This window comes from Conger conger, chromosome 2 (genome assembly GCF_963514075.1).
Source record: "Conger conger chromosome 2, fConCon1.1, whole genome shotgun sequence".
Taxonomy (NCBI): Eukaryota; Metazoa; Chordata; class Actinopteri; order Anguilliformes; family Congridae; genus Conger; species Conger conger.
In genome coordinates this window covers 65334170-65355839 of record NC_083761.1, presented here as the reverse complement: position 1 = coordinate 65355839, position 21670 = coordinate 65334170, and the positions used below count along the sequence as shown (strand labels likewise).

Here is a 21670-nt window from a genome sequence, read left to right as displayed (position 1 = left end):
AAATGTGTTCTAATGCACACATGCACACACGTACACACAGGTGCACACATGCACACACATACACACATGTACACACACACACATAGACACATACACACAGTGCAGAAACGTGTGTTAATGCCTACACACACGCATGCACACACCTATACACACACACACACTCACTCACACACACACACAGACACATGCATATACACATGCACACACACACACACACACCAGTACAGAAATGAAATGTATACTCATGCACACACACACACATACACACACACACACACAGCTCAGAAAGGTATGCTGATGCACACACACACACACGCACACACAAACACAGACATATACGCTGTACAGAAACATGTGCTAATGCACATACACACACAAACACAACAGTACAAAAAAAGTATACTAATACACACACAGATAAGAAACGTTTGCTAATATACACACATACAGTAAAGAACTGTGTGCTGATGCACATACACACAAAGTTAAGAAATGTGTGCTGATGCACACATACACACACACACACATACACACACACACACATATGCAGTACAGAAAGGTGAACTAATGTACACACACACATATATACACAAAGGAAATAAAAAACACCCAGCACACGTACTACCCCACACACACAGGCACACACACACAAAGCGTTCATTCGGTGCGTGGTCAGAAACATTTGCGCCACGGTCATCCGCAGCAGGCATTTTCTGCGCGTTTCCGACCATCGCGCGGCAGACCCTCTTATTTAACACAACCCACAAAATGGGTGCCGCGCCGGAGGCCCGATGAGGTGACAGAACTAAAACCCCAGTGATTGTATTGTAGCTGTTGGGCTGGAGAACACTAAAACAAATTACGGCAGAGGAGAAGCAGCATGTAACTGGGAACATATTGGCTGTATCTGATGGACCGAGCCCGGAGAGATGGCGGGGAAGCAGCGAGGTCTGCCGCCTCTTGGTTAATAAAAGGCTCATGAGATCGTATTTCCCTGTCGCTGCAGGCAGGGGTATAACAGGGAGGTGCTCTCTTTCATCTTATATACGTTTTAGTGCAGCCGCACCGCCGGGCCCCAGGGCAAACACCACACTGTATCAGCCCCCTTTTTAAATGGATGTCATGCAAACCACCTCCGCCGTTTAATCCCCGGATTGTATTCTCAATGAATGTTCCGGAAAGACGTAGGGAGTGAGAGAGAGGGAGAGGGAGAGAGAGAGAGAGAGGGGGGAAGGCAGATAACTAAGACGTTTGTCAGGGGTGGAGTGCACGGAGTCATGACCGATAAGAGCCCCTTAAAATACGCCGGGAATGTTTTTTCTTTTTTTTTTACATGATCACGGCATGTTAAACATATTAACAACTCCTGAAGCGCATTGGAAGCACCATCACACAGCCGCTGTTTTAATGCCGCTCTTGTACTCTTTTGCTTCTCGCGCACGCCTGTCTAACTAGCAGAGAGCGGAAAACAAAGATGCTATCTGTTCGGAACGACAAGAGTAAATTACTTTTTCAGTAAGATTATTAAAAAACACGGGGGCTTGCCTGTACTCCTGAACTTATCTCTTGTACATAGAATAGCGAGTTGTCATCTTTGGCAAATTATTTGAAAATTAGTTCAGATAGCAACAGTTTGATCCAGCCACAATAAATGATTAAACCAGTGAAGTTACAATTAATTTATGTCAACCGGTTTTGCTGAGTTTACATCATATTGTAAATCAAGGCAAAGTTGTAAACACGCACAGCATGACAATGAGGAGAAAAAATGAAAGTGTCTATTAAAAGAAGTCTTTTCCCCTCAGATTATTGGGATAATTATTTTTACAAATTATAACAGAATTTCATTAAACTGCAGAAGCCCATTTTACAGTGAAACTGCACCAACCCCAGCATCTTCAGCAAACTCTGAACACACACACACACAAACACACACAAACAAACGGAGCACAGGGATAATGCACATATGGAGGCATGCACACACACACACACAAACACAAGCACACACACACACACCCACACACGCACACACGCACACACGCACACACGCGCGTACGCACACACACAGGCAAAGCGTGCATATGGAGACACACACGCATGCACGCACACAGCCACAGGAGCACACACACACACATAAAAAAGGAAAACGCGGTCATGAGGGGCCGTCGGACGTGGAGCATGTGCACACAGCCACCGCCGTACACAGAGGGGCAGGATGTGTTTAATACAGAACAGGGCAGCAGCAGGAAGAAAAGGCCAAGTCTAAAAAGGGTCTTGTTGCAGCATTAGAATTCTAAGTATTTAAGTAGTGAGTATAAAAGCAGGTCCCCGGAGCCTGATCTCTCTAATCTACAAATGGCTTCTTGCTATTAAACTGCTAATTCGGGGGATTAAGGGAGCCCTGAGAACACAATCCCCTTTCCCAGTTTTTCAGAGTTTGCTGAAGGTGCTGCTTTAAATATTAATGAAGTGCATATCCAAGGGCTGAGGGAGAGAGCAGAAATTAGAAGCATGTAATTTCACTTTGAAAACGTGTAACTGGCTCCCCTTTGCCGAATCCGGAGCTTTCCAGAACCTCCTCCCCCTGTACGTGGAACGCGCGCACACTTCCCTTAAACCACGAGTGATAGCAAGACTGGCTGGCAGAGCGGAGAAGGCAGCATTAAACTTTAAACAGCTGGAATAACTACAGGCTGAGTTCTAATAGTTGCAGTGAGCAGCAAATTGATTGCTGCTTTTTCAACGTTCGTTTTCTTCCACCATATTCTCTCGCTGTGGCCTGGGTCCCAAACGAATACACAAATACGAAGCCCGCTCAAGCCTTCTCTCAAACGCATGAAAAGGTCACTGATGTTTCAGAGCTGGGGGTTTAACAAGAGAACACATGCCGTCCCGTATAGCATTGTTATAGGATCCACATACATTTTCCATCCAAGCGCAACACGCTAACATCTGAGGAATAACCCCCTCCTTTCCACTGAAAATGTCTGAGCGGATACAGTAAACATGTGGTGCAATACATCAAGAGTGTGTGTGTAGGTGTGTCTGTGTGTGGTACACAGAATATATACAGTACATAATGAATCTGATCTTTGAGAACAAATATAGAAATGAGTTCATACTGTAATAGCAGGTTATTCAAAGACACGGTATAGCTATTCAACGTTTTTTCATCATAAGACTATTTACAAAAGACTGTATGTGAAGTACATTTGTTTTAGTTTAGTTTCTAGCAGATTTATCTGGCCTATTTTTGAACAGGTGGTGAAATCAAAAGCTAGAGAAAGAAAATTAAAATGGGTTTATGCTCCACCTGAGTGGAGATAATATAAACAAAACCCCCCACACTGTATTCTACACTAAAATGAAAGAGATAATATCTGCAGAATATCTATACATTCTCCCATTTCATATTGTGATAAGACTTTTGTTTAGCTCTTTCTACAAGAGATAGAGAACAAGACCTGCATTTTTCACGATTTATGGGCACTATTATTACATTACATTAACTAAAACGTTCCTTGTCCTTTTTTTTTGCAACACAAAAGCACTGTTTTGAAGTGTGGCGTTAAAAAAATGAAACAAAAACAAACACGAGGCTAAAAAAAGAACATATTGCATTTTTATCGCGGTCATATTTTGGCAGCATATTTTTAAATCAACGGAATTTCCCTTTTTATGAGCCCAGGGTTTTGTGCGTTTCCAACGTGACGGAACGATCGGTGGGAAGCGGTGAGCCCATGCCTAAATAATTGCTGTTGACAGAGTTGTCTTGATTCCGTTCTGATTTTCTCACTCACAGTGTTTTCTCAGTCTGATAACTCCCAGCTGTTTCCTCATCCTGTTTTCCCGCGCTACAATAATATTTCTTTAACAGTCTGTTTTACAGCCGCCGAACGAGCCCCTCGCCCTCGGTTACCGCCACGCCATTGTTGCCGCGGCGTTGGGAGGAGTCTATTGTAAACCGCTGCCCGAGTCATTGGTGACCGCTGACCCTTGCGCTCGTGTACGGATAACTCGCACGCCCTTCCCTCCCCTTCCCTCCCACTACAGATGGCCGTAAAAGTGAAATTTTACAAAGCGTAAGATTACTCTTAAGCAGCCCACTCCTCCCTGGGACCGTAATGGCGGACTGAGGCAGCGCTCCGCCAGGCCGGGGAATAGCAGGGGGCCGGTTTTCGGCCACAGTCGTTTGTATGCCCCTTTGTTTCCATCGGCAACATGTTACTTCAACTGATCCTTGTGAGTAGTTCTTCCCTGGCTTTGCAGCATTCGCCTGACCCCGCGACCCTCTCTAGAGTAGCAGGGCGAGACTCGAATACTGTCAATAACTCTCCTAGGTAACGCCAGTTTATAGCGGGAGTGGTGTTAGATAATAGGTGAAACCAAAGATATCACCACACAATAGTTTTTACTTCTGTTCACTTTGAAACGACCACATAAGTGAGGGATAATACCCTATGATTGAGTCAGTTATTAGGAAATAACTGCTTGATAGGGTGGCGCTACGGCCCGATGCAAAGTGTTCATAGGGTATTATCCCGCTTATACCACGGCCAGCTTGCCACAGTAATGTAGTTATGGACAATTTATTTTTAGTTTAGAAACAAATGTATTAATTGAAACGCAATGGAAACGGGAGAAAAAATAGTAAAAGCCAACTGCGTCATCGCCGAAGAAAAGTTCACTAGCTCACCATTGCCAAAAGGAATGAAAAATGTTAGGCTATTAACTAATGTTAGCTCGCAAAATAATGGTAAGCAATTTATAGAAATTTGATGCAGTATTCCAGACTTCAGTGCCATGCAACTGAACAGAGCCCTTCCAGTTTTGAACTGAAGCATAGAAAGGCCTCAAAATGTTCTTGAGTTGTACATCACAGCTGTAAAAATCCAGCCAATCCCACAAAACGGGATATGCTTCATGGTATATGTAGTTCAAAGAGAATCAGTGTTCTGAATATATTTCAGCATATAGGGGAGTTCCATGCCGAAGTATATTTCTCTAAGCTTGCGGTACTTTCTGTTGTTTTACATAGTGAATTACAGACATTTGGTCATTCTCTCCTCAATTGTGTGTTGTAAATGATTATTACTGCCTGAGTTAAAACGCTAGTATACATAATGTTTGATCTCTCCGATGGTTTTCTTTCCGACGATGCAAAGTGTAGCCTAACTCAATGCAATGTAGCCTACAGTGACATGTTTTTGTTACCAGGTATAACCGGACTACTTGTATGAATTGCATTGCAATGTTGCACACACTGATATTTGTTGAATATTTTAACTGTGAAATGATTCTGCACACCTGTTTGATTTGTTCTCCTTAGCAAGGTTATGCAAAAATAATGCACACCCATGTGACACGTCTTGGCCAATCAGAATGCCATATTTACACTAGGTGGTTGGTTATTTTTCAGTGGTATGTGTTTCATGTGCACTCTATAGTTTTCTTCGCACAGAGACATGCAACCAGCAGATAAACAACACCAAAATAGAACCAAAGAAAACTGGTTCCCCTGGTAACACACCATTTATACTTTCGAAGCGACCACGTTTGCATTTGTTTGTGGAAGCTATTACTGACATTTTACAGTAGACAGCAAGGTTAGATTCATGCTTATACTGTATGCAATTAATCCTATATTAGCCTTGTTGCATTTGTTGTGGTACTATTATCCACTATTGCAAAGGGAAGAGACAGTGATGGTGTCTGAGTGGTGCATATACTGTATGGTTAAAAAATATGTTTGTGCAGAGGTAAAAAAAAAAAATCAAGACATGTAGAATGGCAATCAGACTCCCTGTATACATCTAAATATAAAAAAGAAAACAAAACCAAAACAAGGTAAAAAAAAAACAACAAAAAAAAAACTTATGGTTAACACACAAGTTCACTTCATTCACTTTCGTGCCCAATACCGTCCTTCTCATGGAAAACTGATATCCTATGATTCTCTACTAATTATCTTTTCTCTCTACTGAAATTCTCTGGTACATCATCTTTAGTTAAAATTCCCAAACCCTATAGCCATAAAAAATCTCAGGACTCAGGTCTCTTATCACAAGATAAGAACATTGGCATTAATTATTGTGCCCTCGCCAGTCTCTCTACCTGGCTCTGTTAATCTGCCATATAATCATCCTATTGATTTCACTCATTAATTAGCTTTGAACCTGGAACTCAATCCAACCTGAAAGCCCTTTACGATGCTTGCATAGAAGGCGCTATATATGTAAATGCAAGTCATTACAATTATCATCATCATCTAGCTTAGTGTGTCGGGAGTGGCTCATGTTAAACCATTTCTCCCTTTAAGTGTTTCTCTCATTACAATTGTTATTATTCTGTATCTTGGCTCAAGAATCCAATTACACCGTGTGATATTAATTCCAGTATAATTACACATGAAGTGAAACATTATTGTACACTAAGGTAATGTAAAACGAATGCGAAACAAATGTGTGACCCTGTCTATTTGGTCGCTAATTTGGATTAACCCGTTATTAAATTAATGAAAGTGACTTATTTTCAAGGGTACAAAGAAAATAAAACAAGAACCATTTTCATTTATTCATTTATTTATTATTGAATTCCATTAGCTGTGCCATGGCATTAAATGAGATTTGCTTTATTAGCACAATCCCTTGCTCTGCACACTGTCTGAAACTCTCACTTTGCAGAATTTAGACCACCTTCATCTCAATCTAACACCACGGTGGCCCTACACCGTTACCCTGTGTGGCTCACTTAGCGAAGTCTGTACAGACTCCATTACGGCTCTCTGAAGTTAAAGACGCGGCGTTTCCCTGTGTAACACTTTCAAGTGACATAAACAAAGCCGTCAAACCCAACTGACAAAAATGTGCAGAAAATGAAACAGGCAATTTGCATAATAGACACAGAGATCAATGGCGCATCAAAACAGCATTCTAACCATGTCACAAATTATGTCATAATGTATTTGAGTTTGTTAAAAAAAATCCAGAAATAAAACCTAAGAAATAAATAAAGCTCAAGGGTTCACCATCAAAATTATATCAGGCTATCAATCTCTTGTATTGCAGGGAAGTCTTTTCCTGATAGTCATGAGGATTTGACTAATGTATTAGACTGTAATTCTCCCAATACCTCCACTCTACTGGCCTCAAATTTATGCTACATCATTTGCCTCAGTTAAAATCAATCCTATGGACAGACTGTTCGGCCCATATGTGACGCCTATACTTGCAGTGACTAACATAAGGATATGTAAACTCTGAAGCATAGCTTTTCTACTTTAATCCTGCTTATATCACACTCCTCTGTGGCTCTTCACTCTGGGAGACCTGATCACGTTTCACTAAGACCTGCAGCTGGCACCAGGAATGCTCACAGAAAGCTGGGTCTGAACATTAATTGCGCTAAATGTATGAAGTGCTCCGGCCTGGAATCGATGCTAAATGAGTTACGACATGCATTCCAACTTCCAGGTGGAAATGGTAAACATTTTTTGGCCAAACAAGCTGACATCTTACTTGAGGGTGCACACATATCAGGGTCCTATTGGGTGTGATATCATCTACATAACTGCCTGGTCATTCAAATCCTCGTTTGCACACCAACCTCCACTCACAAACTGCAAGGCTATCACACACTGGGACTTACATATACACTCAGTGAGCACTTTATTGGGTATTCATTAGTCTTATTTTCTTTACTTAGCAGTAGCCTATCTACTTAGAGGTTTTGACTTTTTAGAGACGCGCTTCTGCATACCACTGTTGTAATACGTGGTTATTGGCATTACTGTTGTGGATGTTTACTGTACTTGATGTTTTTTGTTATTCTCCATTCTCTGAAAACTCTAGGGACTGTTGTGCATGAAGATCCCAAGAGATCAGCAGTTTCTGAGATACTCAATCCACCCTGGCAGGCACATTCTCCCATTCTGACATTCGGTCTGAAAAACAGCTGAACCCCTTGACCATGTCTGCATGCTTGTATGCATTTAGTTGCAACACGATTGGCTGATAAAATATTTGCATTAACAAGCTGGTGCGCAGGTCTACCTAATAAAGTACTCAGTGAGTGTATATAATCAAAGTTCAGTGTGGAATACAGATGGGCATTTTGGGAAAGGTCCAGCTGGCCACTTTGTGAGGGTCATGTAGACACATGCTTGTGCGTGAGTAAAAGGAAATGAGGGCTATTGTACAAAGGTATGTCTTACGGCACCGCGGGGATCAACTCAGCCCTGTACGGGATTAACCTCTGACCTTGTGCAATTGCATAGCCTAATTTTATGTTGCCCTGAGTCTCCTTTCAGAGGATAGCAGTAGAAATGCATAATACGTCTTGAAGGCATAATGAAAGCCATCCTATCTACCGAGCGTTTGGACGGGGGCTGCAGTGAAATAGCAGAGCTTATACAGAGAGGGTAGGACCTGGTGCGGAGAAATGAATAAAGGACATTGACGTTGGCTTGATCACATTAAACACATTTGGAGCTCAGTCAGGATTTGTTCATCTTCTCTGGTGATGTGCAACTATCCCTTGAGTCAGCGTGGAGGGCTCAATTCATAGTTAGCGCGACATTAAAAAAGACATTGCGTACTTAATTTTGCCTCCTAATGGTGGCCTGTACCAAAAGAGCAGAGGACCTTCTCACAGTGTGTACTTTCAGATTTAAATTGAATAAACGGTGCCAAATGAATTAAAAATAATATATTCTAGTCCCTGGGGAGCGGCGTTCATGTTGATCTGTAAAATACATTCAGTCAGGGCCCACAAAGACTAATGGCGTTGTAAAGGCAGCTTGTGTCGGCGTGGTTACTTCCTAATAGATCAGCGCAAACAGGCTACATGACCCGTGGAGCTGCTCACTGTTGTCCCTGACCAATTTTCATTAGCGCCACGCCGCCACGCAAACCCCGAGCTCAATCAGCGCAGGAAGAGGGCGGTCCGGCCCGTAAACCAATTCCTCCGAGGGCCCCACCGCGGCGGACAGCCTGTCCTTATGGCCTGGGGCGTGTGCCACTGACCAGGGGAGTGAGCCCGGCTACCGCACTAGGCACGGTCTCGACGGCGACAAACATCTGCCGCTCAGACGAAGCCCACCGGGCTCCCCGGAGTGACCTCGGCTACGCCACCGCGGCCACGCCCTCTCCCGCCGCGGCCCCTTTCAGCCCAAACACAGAACAGGGGGCTTTTAAAAAAAACAATTACACAGGCCAGGCGCCCGAAAAACCTGCTGAGCGCAGACAGAAAGAAGCGGAGATGGAGTCGACCCAAAGGAAGCCGACCTACGGGGAGGAGACGGTCGTTCTTTTTGCGGCGATTCTTGTTTTTAAATTCTCGTAGTTTTCTGCCAGGTGAGTTTATATTAGTTTGACGGAACAGGACATAACGTTATAGCCCAGCGTAAACACGAGGCGAAGCACCGCTTTACAGTGCAGCCATCTTGTTTTTTTCCCCTTGCATCCCCCACCAGTACACCAATAATGACTTGTCTTCATGACTTCACAACACTGAGATTTAAGGGAACCAAAGATGTCACAATGTTGCTAAAGTGATTTGGCGGGATTATAGGACCATAAAAACACGCTGAAAAATGACAGGCTTGGACATACTGTGTGCTGGCCATCATATTATTTATACTGAAAACTTGTTTAATAGTGTAAAGAAACGGGGGACTGTTCGCAAGATCGCATTATACAGCATTTGAAAAGGAATTATTTATGGCCAGGAGTTCAGTCATTTTTAAACAGCCACTCCCTAAGCGCAGGTCAACAGAGCTGTCTCAACACCACCGGATATTTCTCTGAGTCCCTCCACACGGACTCCGGAGCGGTAGGCACAGGGAGGGTAGTAATGAAGAGTTATACATTTGTCCTGCTGATATCCACTCAATCCTGCTGTCCTGCATCCATAAATCAGTTTCACATCATCTGAAAATGCCTGCACCTTGCAGTGCAAACAATATGCATATACGCATACCTTACAGCACACACATGCACTTACATGTACATGCATTATAATAAGCACATATACACTGTAGCTTGCATATGTTCACACTGTATATATGTACACAAATGTGACCACACGCTCACACGCACACACAGACACACAAACACTCACACACACACGTATGTACGCACACACACACATACACATACACACATACACACAGCTATGTACGCGCACATACCCACACACACTCACACACACGCACACACAGACAAATACACACACACACATACACACACTCACATACACACACACTCACACATACCCCCCCCACACACACACACACACACACACACGCCCACACACTCACACATACTCACACATACCCAAACACACACCCTCACACACACACACACATACCCACATTCACACATACACACAAACACACACACACACACACACACATACCCAAACACACACCCTCACACACACACACACATACCCACATTCACACATACACACAAACACACACACACACACACACACACACACACACTCTGCCTGCCGTCAGAAGGGTCCTGAGCTGTGGGAACTGTGTGGAAAAGGGGATGGAGAATGAAAGCGGCAGCTCACTTCAAACACTACCTTCCTCTCTGTCTGACCTACAGGGTGGAGGAGAGGAAGGAGGGAGCGAGGGAGGGAGCGAAAGAAAACAGACTTGCATAGAGACTTATAAAATCCCACAAAAATTTATAGGAATTGCTGGGATGTAGTGTGCCTGTGCTGGCGCGGGGTGAGCAGGGTCGCGCTGTCGAAGCAGTCTTATTTCTCCCGCTCCCTTTGACACTGTCTCTCGATTTGGGTCATAAATCCCCTCAAATCGGTCAATAACCTATAACGTTAATGTCACTGTCCTGCCATTAATTTTATAGCCTGTGTGTCCCCTCTGTATCTTAATGACCCGTGACTCGCAGAAGACCAGATGTAGCCAGCTCTATACTCCACTCCGCTCTCCCCTACAACGCTGCGTCTGGTTGGCCAGGCCAAACCTGCCGACGACACCCGGGCTGCCCTACGCATACGGCGGAACCTTCCGGTAAAGCACGGGGGCGTTTGTTCATCCGTTCATTAACTCATTCACTCGTTCATTAATCAATGTAGGTGATGGTATTATGGTGAAAACATACAGAAAAGTCGGGCCTAGCCAGCCCATTAGTCTTGACGGTCTTGACACTTGCAGTTGTATGAGCAATTATGCCCACTGCTTAATGCATTTCACCAGTGCTAATTTCACACTTAACCTCACTCCCGTTCTGCTGCGTTCATTGATGTAGGAGGCACTTGAGAAACCCTTGGCTTGACCTAGCAAGTTCAGCCAGATCTTCTCTCCCCTTCAGAGAACCCAATCATGGCCGTGGCTGAGCTATCGATTGCGGGATTTATTTTGTTTTTGCACTCAGCAATGGCGGGGGCCATATCGACGGGCCCCCGAAACCAGCGCACTGTGGCAAACTGCCGGTGGGAGACGGCTCATCAGCGTCGGCCGGGCCGCACACGACCCGGGGCGCCGCCGTTCCAATTCCGCCGCGTCTAGGCAGAGTCCATTAGAAAGGTGGCAGACATTAAATGGTGAGCTGGATAATGCCCTGAAGTCACACCTACAAACAGAATAGGCTAAGAGATAATGGAGCGTCTCTGTAATGACCTTTCCCTGGAGGCTATGTGTAAACAGCGCTAATGATAGCAGGTGCGATAATACGGCGCGAGTCTCTTCCCGAGTCCGTATCTATATTCCCCGACAAAACTCGTCAGTGATTTCCCCAGAGTAGATATCCTTTTGTAGTTAAAGGAGAAATCCCTCTCCTACTCCAGTATTTAATCTTCTTATCAGAAGCGCTGCGAAGATTAACCGGTGGCGCGGTGAAAAACCCTGGAAGAAGAGGCGGCTCCTCCATGATACATGGAGTCACCGTCACTGCCGCCTTTATTCGCTTCAGCCGCTGCCAGACCGCAATTAGCTTCAGCGCCACACCCCTGAGGGCAAAAGTTCAAAAGTTCAAAAAGAAAAATAAACCCCCGATGCTAACAGATCACCGAGAGACTAAGGTGGGAATCCATATTAGAGATCCCCCAATTCCTGCTGTCGCTGCAATCCCCTGTCAAAGCCTGTCCATAGACGAGGAGCAGCTGCAGGGCCCGGACAAAGAGAGGAACTGCACAGGGCCCAGAATCAAATGAGGATGAAAGGCCTAACCATTAAAAATCACTTTGATTTAAAATAATAATAATAATAATTTGTTATCTTGCTGATGCTTTTATCAAAAGTGACTAACAGTTGATTTGACTAAGCAGGGGACAATCCCCCCTGGAGCAATGTGGGGTTAAGGGCCTTGCTCAAGGGTCCAACAGCTGTGTGGATATCACGGCTATACTGAGATTTCCTTCCATGGAACCATTAGAGCACTGGATCTGAGCCACAAAAAACAAACAAATTCAAATAACTAAACAAAAGTAACATTACAAAAAACAAAACAAAAAAAAAACACTCACACACAAGGTCACTGTCCAGCACAGGACCACAATATGGAAGCATGGCCTTGTTGAATAGAAGTTGCACTTATGAAGAAGCAAAATGACTTCTGCGAGGCTAGCAGGCTCCAAGAGGGATTGCCTGTGAGACAGAAATTGTCCAAAGTTATTACAGCTATCAGGTAACTGTGGGGTGAAACAGGTTCTTAATGCGGAGAGGGGAACCACCGAAAGCTTGTGTGAGACAAAAAGCCTACGTGTCACTGAGAGCGCAGATCAATTAATACATTAACAAATGATCACAAGCACTTCATTTAGCAATATGACACCAAAGCCGATGACTCCCCGCACCAAATTACATGGCTGATCAGCGCTGCTTCCCAACGATGCCATCCCCAATGAATATGGAGAGGTTGAGCTTTCCTCAGGAAAGGCTGACCTTGCCCTGAGACACACACAAGCACAGCCACACACTGGAATTTTCAAAGCTTATAGCTATAGCTATTGGCAGGAACCAGGTTTCTTTTGAAGGCCTTTAAACTGTGTAAACCATTGGAAAATTAAGACAAATGGTTCTTTGGTTATTATTTTCAGCTATGACCAATGCAAATGGCAGCAAATTATGTCAGGAGAAATACATGGACAATTCTGGTATATTTCAGCCCCTGTGGTATAGTGTTCACAAGAAAAAAAAGACAAAATGCCTCAGAATTTCTTATCCCTCTGTCTACTTCCTAGAAGCATAAAAATCTAGAATATTTGTGTATAGGTGCATCAGGCAAATTTAAAATGGTCATATTCAGAACAAAACATGCTTTTATTACTATGCTGACAGTATAGGCCAAACACCAAATAAAATAAATGTAGCTTATGCTAAATTATGTGTAGAATGTGCCATTCTATGCTAACCATTCAGGAAAATAGCTAGCTGTAGAGATTACCATTTGATTATTTTGGTAATAATCACGCTGTTCTAATTTTACAAGTATAACCATCAAAAAAACTTCGGTAAAAAACAAGATGGGTGCTTAAGTACAGATACAAGCTTCCCTGGTATGTTGATATTCCTGTTCACTTAATTTTAGTGATGTTGTGGCATTCACATATACAGTAAAATAGAAGTTATTTTATTTTATTTTAAATACGTAATTATTTGGGATGCAAACTACCAGGAACCTCACAATAATACAATATTACCCTGATACTTGGGCCACAATACAATACTACAATTATTTTTTGCAGCATTGCCATTCAATACTGAGATATATTATAGTTTTTTGACTGTTGTCTAAAGTAAAAAAATCATACAACTAAGCAGAAAAATATGTAAAAGTCCATTACACCCCATAATAAAAAGCTTTACATCTATTAATGAATTTTAAAACTTTGACTTGTGCCAATGAATACAATGGACACACAGCAGCTAAGAAAGCACAGCAGCAGCTAAGAAACTAAAGCATCAGCAGCTTAAATTAATGTAATTAATTTAGACCATTTTGACCCCGGATCAAATTAACTTTTAATGCCAAGCAACATGAGTGACAGTGAACCTAGCAAAATTGCTACTAAGTAATACGAATACTAAGTAGTATGTATGGTTTAGGCTATTTTATGGAATCCTGAAGTAGAACTTCCAATTGTATTGTATGTAAACAAATGTTTATCATGGGATGGCGGTGGTTGTTTTGCTGGTATTAGTCTGACCCTTATGCGTTACCAAGGAAAAGGCTAATAACCTTTAAATTTGAATTCAAAACACCTAACAAAATGTAGAGAATGCTCTTTTTTTTTTTCATGAGGGCCCATGGTATAAATGAGATAATCCATGATGAAATGCGTGGTTATAGGATTTTAACACACACCATGGAGGGAAGCCCTTCACCCCTGCATCATGCTTTGAAATCATAACATGAACAAAAACATGCATTATAAAATGTAGATATATTTAGAAAAATATCGATAGTCATCACCACTGTATAAATATAGTATCGCAAAAGAAAATATCACAATAATATGCTGTATCAATTCCCCCCAACCCCAATATCTCTTATAAAGATATTGCTTGTTGCAAACATAGTTGATCTCCTGCCACCCTTTTTGATATTTCCTTTTTCTACTTTCTTCTCTGTTGAGTTAAATGGTGAATCTCTGTTGAATTCACAGAAAGTCATAGATGGAGGTTTGTGGGACTTATTTTTATTTCACCGTGTTATTGGAGTTAGAGAGGGTCTCAGAAACTCTACCATCTACAGCACTTGGTATAATCCAGTTGTGCTGAATTTATCCGGCGGTGTCATTTGCCAAAAATATCTAAGGGGACACTGATGCTACTTTAAATTTTTATTATGCTCATGTTCCAGTTGTACACTTTCCGAGCTTCAATACGACACACCCTATAACAGTGATAAACAGTAAATATATAATGTATATATTCCTGTCTCCAACGCCACTTTTCCATTCCCTGAATGTGCTGTCACATGCTGTTCCAAAACTCTACACGGAAGGTGGTATCAGTTATATTCCAGCCCCATGTACATTATGAACCGGTTACTGTTGTAGCATCTTTGCTTCTTTTCGTATGAGCTTAATAGGTAGGCCATTAAATAAGTTTAGATATACCTATACTTAAGATTATACTTAATCTTCCCTGGCCATTTTTTTCCTCCTAGTCTTTGGGGATGATGAAATACATTACAATGACACTTCTTTAACCCTTTTGACTACAGGAATTACTCCATATGTTACATAAACAAAGATACAGAAGCTCAAACGCAGGGTAAGTGGAAGGGTTTTTTTTTCTCACTGAAAAGGTTTTCTGTTTTGACTGGATACAGATTATTGTAGCTATGGCTTGTGCCCTTAGAAACACAACAGGGTGAAGTCACAACACTGGACAAATCCCCTTTTGAATTTGAGGACAGTCTCACCAAAAATGAGCATTCTGCATAGTTCTTTCTAAACTATGTCGAGGCAGTTTTCCAAAAGGACATTTGGAGACTCCAAAAGGACACATGGAAATGATATTATGGGTCTTATGAGGTGTAAAATGCTGCATTTTGCTTCCTAAACTATACAACACTTTTTTTATTGGAAAAAAGTGTTTGCACATCCCCCCGCCTGTTACCATCTCCTACCCAAAGTCATTGTAGCTATTTTCAGGCAGCAACAGGACAAGAAGACCATACAAAATAAGTACAATAATCACAATAATAGCAGCTTGTATACTAATTTACTCATTGAGGTCCATTGATTTAAGTTTTTTTCAAATACCCAAACCCCCATCAACAAGTCAAGCACGTTCCATAAATTCACAAGTATTTATTATTCAAAAGCAGACTGACTCCTTATTTATAAGCATACTGAATAATAATACAATATTTTGAGAATGTATTTAGATGCTCACCAATATAAAATTGGGTCACATCACTGAAAATGCCCTCTATTGTGTTGTCAACAGCGTTTTCACTGTCTTCCTCAGACATATTCACTCAGACAAGAAATTCCTTGGAACTCCTCCAAAGGAAGTCCTCTATTTAGACGTAGGCATCGCAAAATACATTTTTGTTGTAGAACGTCAACCTCTTTTGGCATAAAATCTGAAGAACCGTTTTTGCCGAAGTTGACATTCTATCAACGTTTCTCCAAGCACATTTTTAGAATGAGAAACTATTACGCTTTTGGTCCGCTGTACATTTGTCGTGAAAAGGACACTGACATTACCATATTTCTTGTAGTATGTGGATTTAAAAAATGCAGAGAAGGTGAGGTCCTCCCACACTTGTTTTACCACCCACATTACAAAATAAGGAACTGTTGTTGCTAAAGCAATGGCACATTATAGTAGGTTATACAGATAGAACCTTGAGTTTTAATGCTTTCAAACGGTATATCCTGTTACCATAGTGATTGCAAATTGAAAGCAGAAAAAAAGAATGAATGCAAAAAAATCCCTGGGCTGGTCAGACTTAAGGGGTGAAGCATTTAGGAGATGCTCTTATCCGGACTAACTTACATAACTTATGTACAATCCATTTATACAACTATATATTTGCCGAAGCAATTCAGGTTAAGTACTGTGCTCAAGGGTGCAACAGCAGTGCCGTACCTGGGAATCGACCCGAATGCCTCTGAGTTTCCAGCCCAGTTTGGCAACTATTACTGTTTTCTGCAATGTATTCTCCTCTGAAAAAACAATGCCATAAGTTGTTTTGTATTTTGCTTTACATAAATACTGCACTAACCCAAAGTCTCCAATGCAACATCACTACTACAGTATGTTCAGAAATGATTTGGCGGTTTCATTTCCCAGTTTATATGCCTACCCCTTGAGCGGACTCCATTGCTCTTGGTGATGATGCTGCCTCCCTTCTCATAGAGCGCTCAAGCACTGGTCTGGCTCATGGCGATGCATCCGTAGAGTATCATCTTATTCTTTTTGCATGTAAATTAACATAATAATAATATGAATGAATTTTTAATACAGTGCTGTGCAAAAGTCTTTCACAGGCACATGTAAAAAAATCCCATAAGGGGAGATGTTTTCAACTTTCAAGAAATGATTAGTTTCTAAATATGTCAAAATGTGCTATAAAGAGCAGGGAACAGCTAAAAACTACACAAAATCAGTATTTGTTGTGACCACCCTTTGCCTATGAAGGTTCATCACTTCTCTTAGGTACAATGTCCTGGCTGTTTTGCTTGCATTTGGCTCTCCATGTGATCCTAAACAGCCATGATCAAGCTTTTATCTGAAAAGTGGTCAATTACTTAATATGTAGCATTACTGAATAAAATACAAAAATATACTTGTTTCATTATGCAAATTATGTAGTTTAGAAATCTGAAATTTGCACTCTTCTACTAACACACAGAAACCAAATAAATAAATAAACATCAAAACAAATTCATAGAAAAGACTTTAAGACTTTTGTGCAGAACTGCATGTGCTTGACTTGTTCACATTGTACAGCAATGACTGGGCTCCACAAAATGCTAATTAAATTGCCCACATCATAGACTTCAGTTATATGTAGCTGTTGGGAAAGCTACTCTAGATAACCAGCTACAAATGACATATTCATTCCCTTCTTCCGTATTGACTGTGCTTTAGCGAGTCTTATCAGTGACTAAATGCAACATAGTGCCCCAGTCCATCCATGGCAAGCACTGACTACCAGAGGCAACCAAAAAGCAGTCAGCTCCCATTTCATGAGACCCTCCCATGGACTGGTTTCACTCAAAAAGCAGCTATGAATAAAATACATTTAATTCAAACATTTGAACTTTGCTTAAATCCAAGAGGACCATGCCCCTCAATGTGAATATAGAGAACAATACAATATTGATCAATAGTACTACATATAATGTCTCTTCTAATTCAGGTGGGATTTGGAGATTCGCAGCCCCATGTTGGGAGCCAAATGTGCATTTAAAAAAGAGAGCCCATTTTATGTTATTGTTTTTCTGTGTTCTTTGCATTATTAAAGTTTACAAGTTTACATTCTCAGAAATAAAGGTACAAAAACTGCCTAAAAAGGTACAAATGCTTGCCGCTGGAGCGGTCCCTATAGGTCAGATAAAATTGTACCCATAGCCAGGAAAATATAATTTATTATCTTTTTTGTTGGTACTTTCAGCGTATATTTCGGAAATTTGATCCTTGAAGAACAAAAATGTACCTCTACTACCACTTTATTTCTGTGTGTGCTGTATAGTCTGCAAAATTGATCTGTAATCTACAATCAATCTCCATTACCCTGTATAAAAATATTCAAATCACATGTGTATGTGTATAATAAAGAAATACTTACCGTATACATACCAAAAAAAAACCTCAACTACAAAGTACTAGTACATTTCTTTTCTACTTGATACTGTTGACTGCTGCAATTTCAGCCTCCTTTACATTGACAATATTTATCGCTTCTACATACTGTTAATATTTAGTTCTACACTCATCTTTCACATTTTCTGATTTTCATGTTTTAGAAGATCAGACTTATAATTCCACAACTGAGCACACAGCTCCTATGCTATTCAAACATAAATCATGGAGATTCTGCTTAATTCATATGGGCAAGGGAGGATATCTGTTCCAAATGCATGTGTGAAGTTTGCTCTGAAGCTGTAAAATAGCTAAAGGATTGTTTCTGGGTTTTTTTGTTGTAGTTTTTTTGGGGAGGTGGCTGGCCTTGCCTGGGCACCCTATGGTATTTTAATTAACTTGGTTGGTATTTGTAAATAAAACATATGGTGTAGGCTCTGTTTAAAGTATAATAGAACCGAAACTTAACTTAAAACCTAATATAGGCTTTGAAAACGTAAGCCCCAAAACCACCACAGCAGCACATTTTTCCAGTAATCAATTTAGCGTCTTTTAAATCTGTGAGCTCCTTAATAAGGCAACAAAACCCGAGCTGTCAATGAACGATTGCGTACATTTCATTGTGCGAATCTTCAAGTACAAACCACCAATATTTGTCGATTGTAACCCAAACCCCGGAATAGCTGTGGAAGCAGGTGAAGACGTGGAAGCACACAGGCTCTCAGGGCAGTGAGTGGGGTGAAGCCCCTCAGAGGGGCCCGGTGACGGAGTGCGGTATGTGACATATATGGGGTAAACATGTGGATAAGAGCCGAAACTGGGTCCAGCAGCATGCTCGAGTTGAACCCGGTGCTTTACCTCTCCCATGTTACAGAGTAAAGCACTCTCCCTAGAAGAAAACGTCCCCTGCACTGCACATGATGCTCAATTATTCATTTGCTTACTGACACAGAAGAGGGTGGAAACATCCGCAATCCTCCTCTCTTTCCTCCTTTTTCCGAAGACAAGGAACAGCTATGATACCATCAGCCAATTCCCTTGTTTCTCCACAGTTGTACGACATGAATAATTAACACTAATGACCTCGCGCACATATGCGGAGAGAACCCCGAGTCATCATCTCTTTCTCGAACGGCACTACCTCGGTCCTCTGCTCCCACCATTTTGGGAGAAGAAATCATTTCTCCGGGCTTTCACTTTTCAGGCTCGGGAATCTGCCGATGAGCAAAATAAATTCAGCAGCTGTAGGGCTTTTTCCTGACAGCGCGGTCCCAGGAACACTCCCAACAGAGGCCTAGGAAATCAGCGCACATGCCCCTCCGAACCCGTAAGTGCACACTCCACAGCGTTAAACGCCCAGCGAGCCCTCTTCCAGATTAGTTTAGTTCAGTACAGATCACAACAATTCAGCGCACAGGCCCTGGCACCATACGGACCGGCTGCTCTCCCAGCATGCAGCTACGCGGCCGACAAGGTGCGCTCCAGCAGATGAGATACGATGATGAAGGGGAATGATTAATGTATGGCCCGCACTATCAAAGAGGCCTGCTAGCTCAAAGATGAGAGATTGCTTTCTGACGATCATTAAATCCTGGTTGCCACATATACGAGAGAACACTTTTCATCTGCGCTTTGACAGAGAGCTCACGCTGCTTTCTTAGGCCGGCCGATGCCAGGAGGTGGCGTGCGGAAGTGCCGGGGAGGATTGGACGGCGTACCACCTGTTTGAGGGTGGCCATGCCGAGTGGTAAAAGCGCACTTCCACTGCTTTATTATTCATGGGTTTGGCGGACGCTTTTATCCTGAGCCTCTCACACTTTCCCAAACTCATTTACGAAGGCGTTTTTTGGATGGGCCAATCCAGGTAAAGTACCTTTCTCTGATTCTTGGGAGCAGTTTGTGACTGAGAGAGTAAACTTACCCACCCCTGGCTGCTTTGGATCCTCTACTTGTTCCGGAATGTTCCGGAATTCAATAGGTTTCAAATAACCCAGGTAGTATTTTTTAAACCAATCAAACTCATTGGTATAGTCAGCGCAATTCAGACATTACATGCACTGTAAAGGTCATTCTTTTTTGAGGAAAAAGACGGTTTTGAGGAAATTACACTAAATTGCAGTGGAAGTTTTAATGGCTGAACTATTATGGCAGATGAATGCAGGTGAATATTATCCACATGATTAGTACAGGGTGTTTCTGTAATTCTTCATCCACTGAAGTGCCTTCCCACACTCAACCGGTTTCATAAAAATGGGAGAATCAGCAAATATTATCTTTAAAAATAAAGCAGCAATTCAATGAAATAAATAGTATACAGTATTAGTCCAAGATGAGGAAAAAGTACAATCCAATAACAATAATAATAATAATAATAATAATAATAATAATAATAATAATAATAATATATAACAGCAGTCATTTTGTGTAATTTTACTTCCATCCTACAGATCATTTGTTATTATAGCATAAGTGAAAGAGGCATGGCAGGTTAGCATACAGTACAGTATATGTAAATATTGCACATGAACCAGAATGTGTCCTTAACATCCCTCTAATAAAGTTGAAGTGCTGTCCTCTGAGGAGGGCAGATATGGCCAGGCCTCTGCAGAACGCGGTCACGTGACCCGTCCGCACATCAATACCGTGCGCTTTTTCAACAATTCAGCCAAATTTTCACCTTTTCAGTTTTTTTTTTTTTTCAAACGAAGTGAAACTTGAAGTCGCAGTTCGGAAGGTAACCCGCACACGGTAGAGGGTGCGGACAAACGCACCCAGCAAAGACATGGACAAAATAACTAGAGAAAACCTCCCGAACTGTTGTAGGTTAGCCTACACAGAGTGATGCGTCGAGTCCACTCCCCCTTGACAACTTGTGCGGCCCCAGCTGAGCGCTTGAGGAAGAGCGTAGCGAGGCAGGCAAGCAAAACCCGGCGGGAGCAGTACTCACCCAAAAATACATCATCATTTCGGACACGGGGCAGGTGAAAGTGTGCGGGCGGAAGGTGGGGGAGAGCAGAGGGAGCGCTCTGGCCAGCGTGAGTCCCCTAATCAATCTCTTTAGGAGCGCTTCTTCCTCCTGGTCAGTCCCGCTCCAAAACCGCTGGCTGAGGCGTGACTTATTTTTCTCAGTCTCTCCACTGTTTTCTGCTGTCTTCTTTTTTTTTCCCTTAATTTTTAAAAACCTCCTCTTTATTCAGCCACGGGGAGAAAAAGAGAGAGAGAAGGCTGGAAGGCGTTGTTACCTCCTCTCTTTTTCTGCTCTTACTTTCCACCCTTTCCTTTCCTCAATACTCACTTAGATTCCCTCTCTCTCTCTCTCTCCCTCACTCTCTCTCTCACACACACACTCTCTCTCTCTCCCTCCCTCTG

The 21670-nt window shown here is 42.1% G+C and overlaps 1 protein-coding gene across 1 annotated transcript in view; it reads right to left on the bottom strand.

Moving 5' to 3' along the window:
- Positions 1–21273, bottom strand: part of rbfox3a (RNA binding fox-1 homolog 3a) — a 154512-nt gene extending 133239 nt beyond the window's left edge. Inside the window, exon 1 of the mRNA XM_061230357.1 lies at positions 21249–21273. Within this exon, the coding sequence (XP_061086341.1) occupies positions 21249–21266 (18 nt within the window). The 5' untranslated portion in view covers positions 21267–21273. The remainder of the gene's footprint in view (positions 1–21248) is intronic.
- Between the last annotated feature and the right edge of the window lie 397 nt (positions 21274–21670).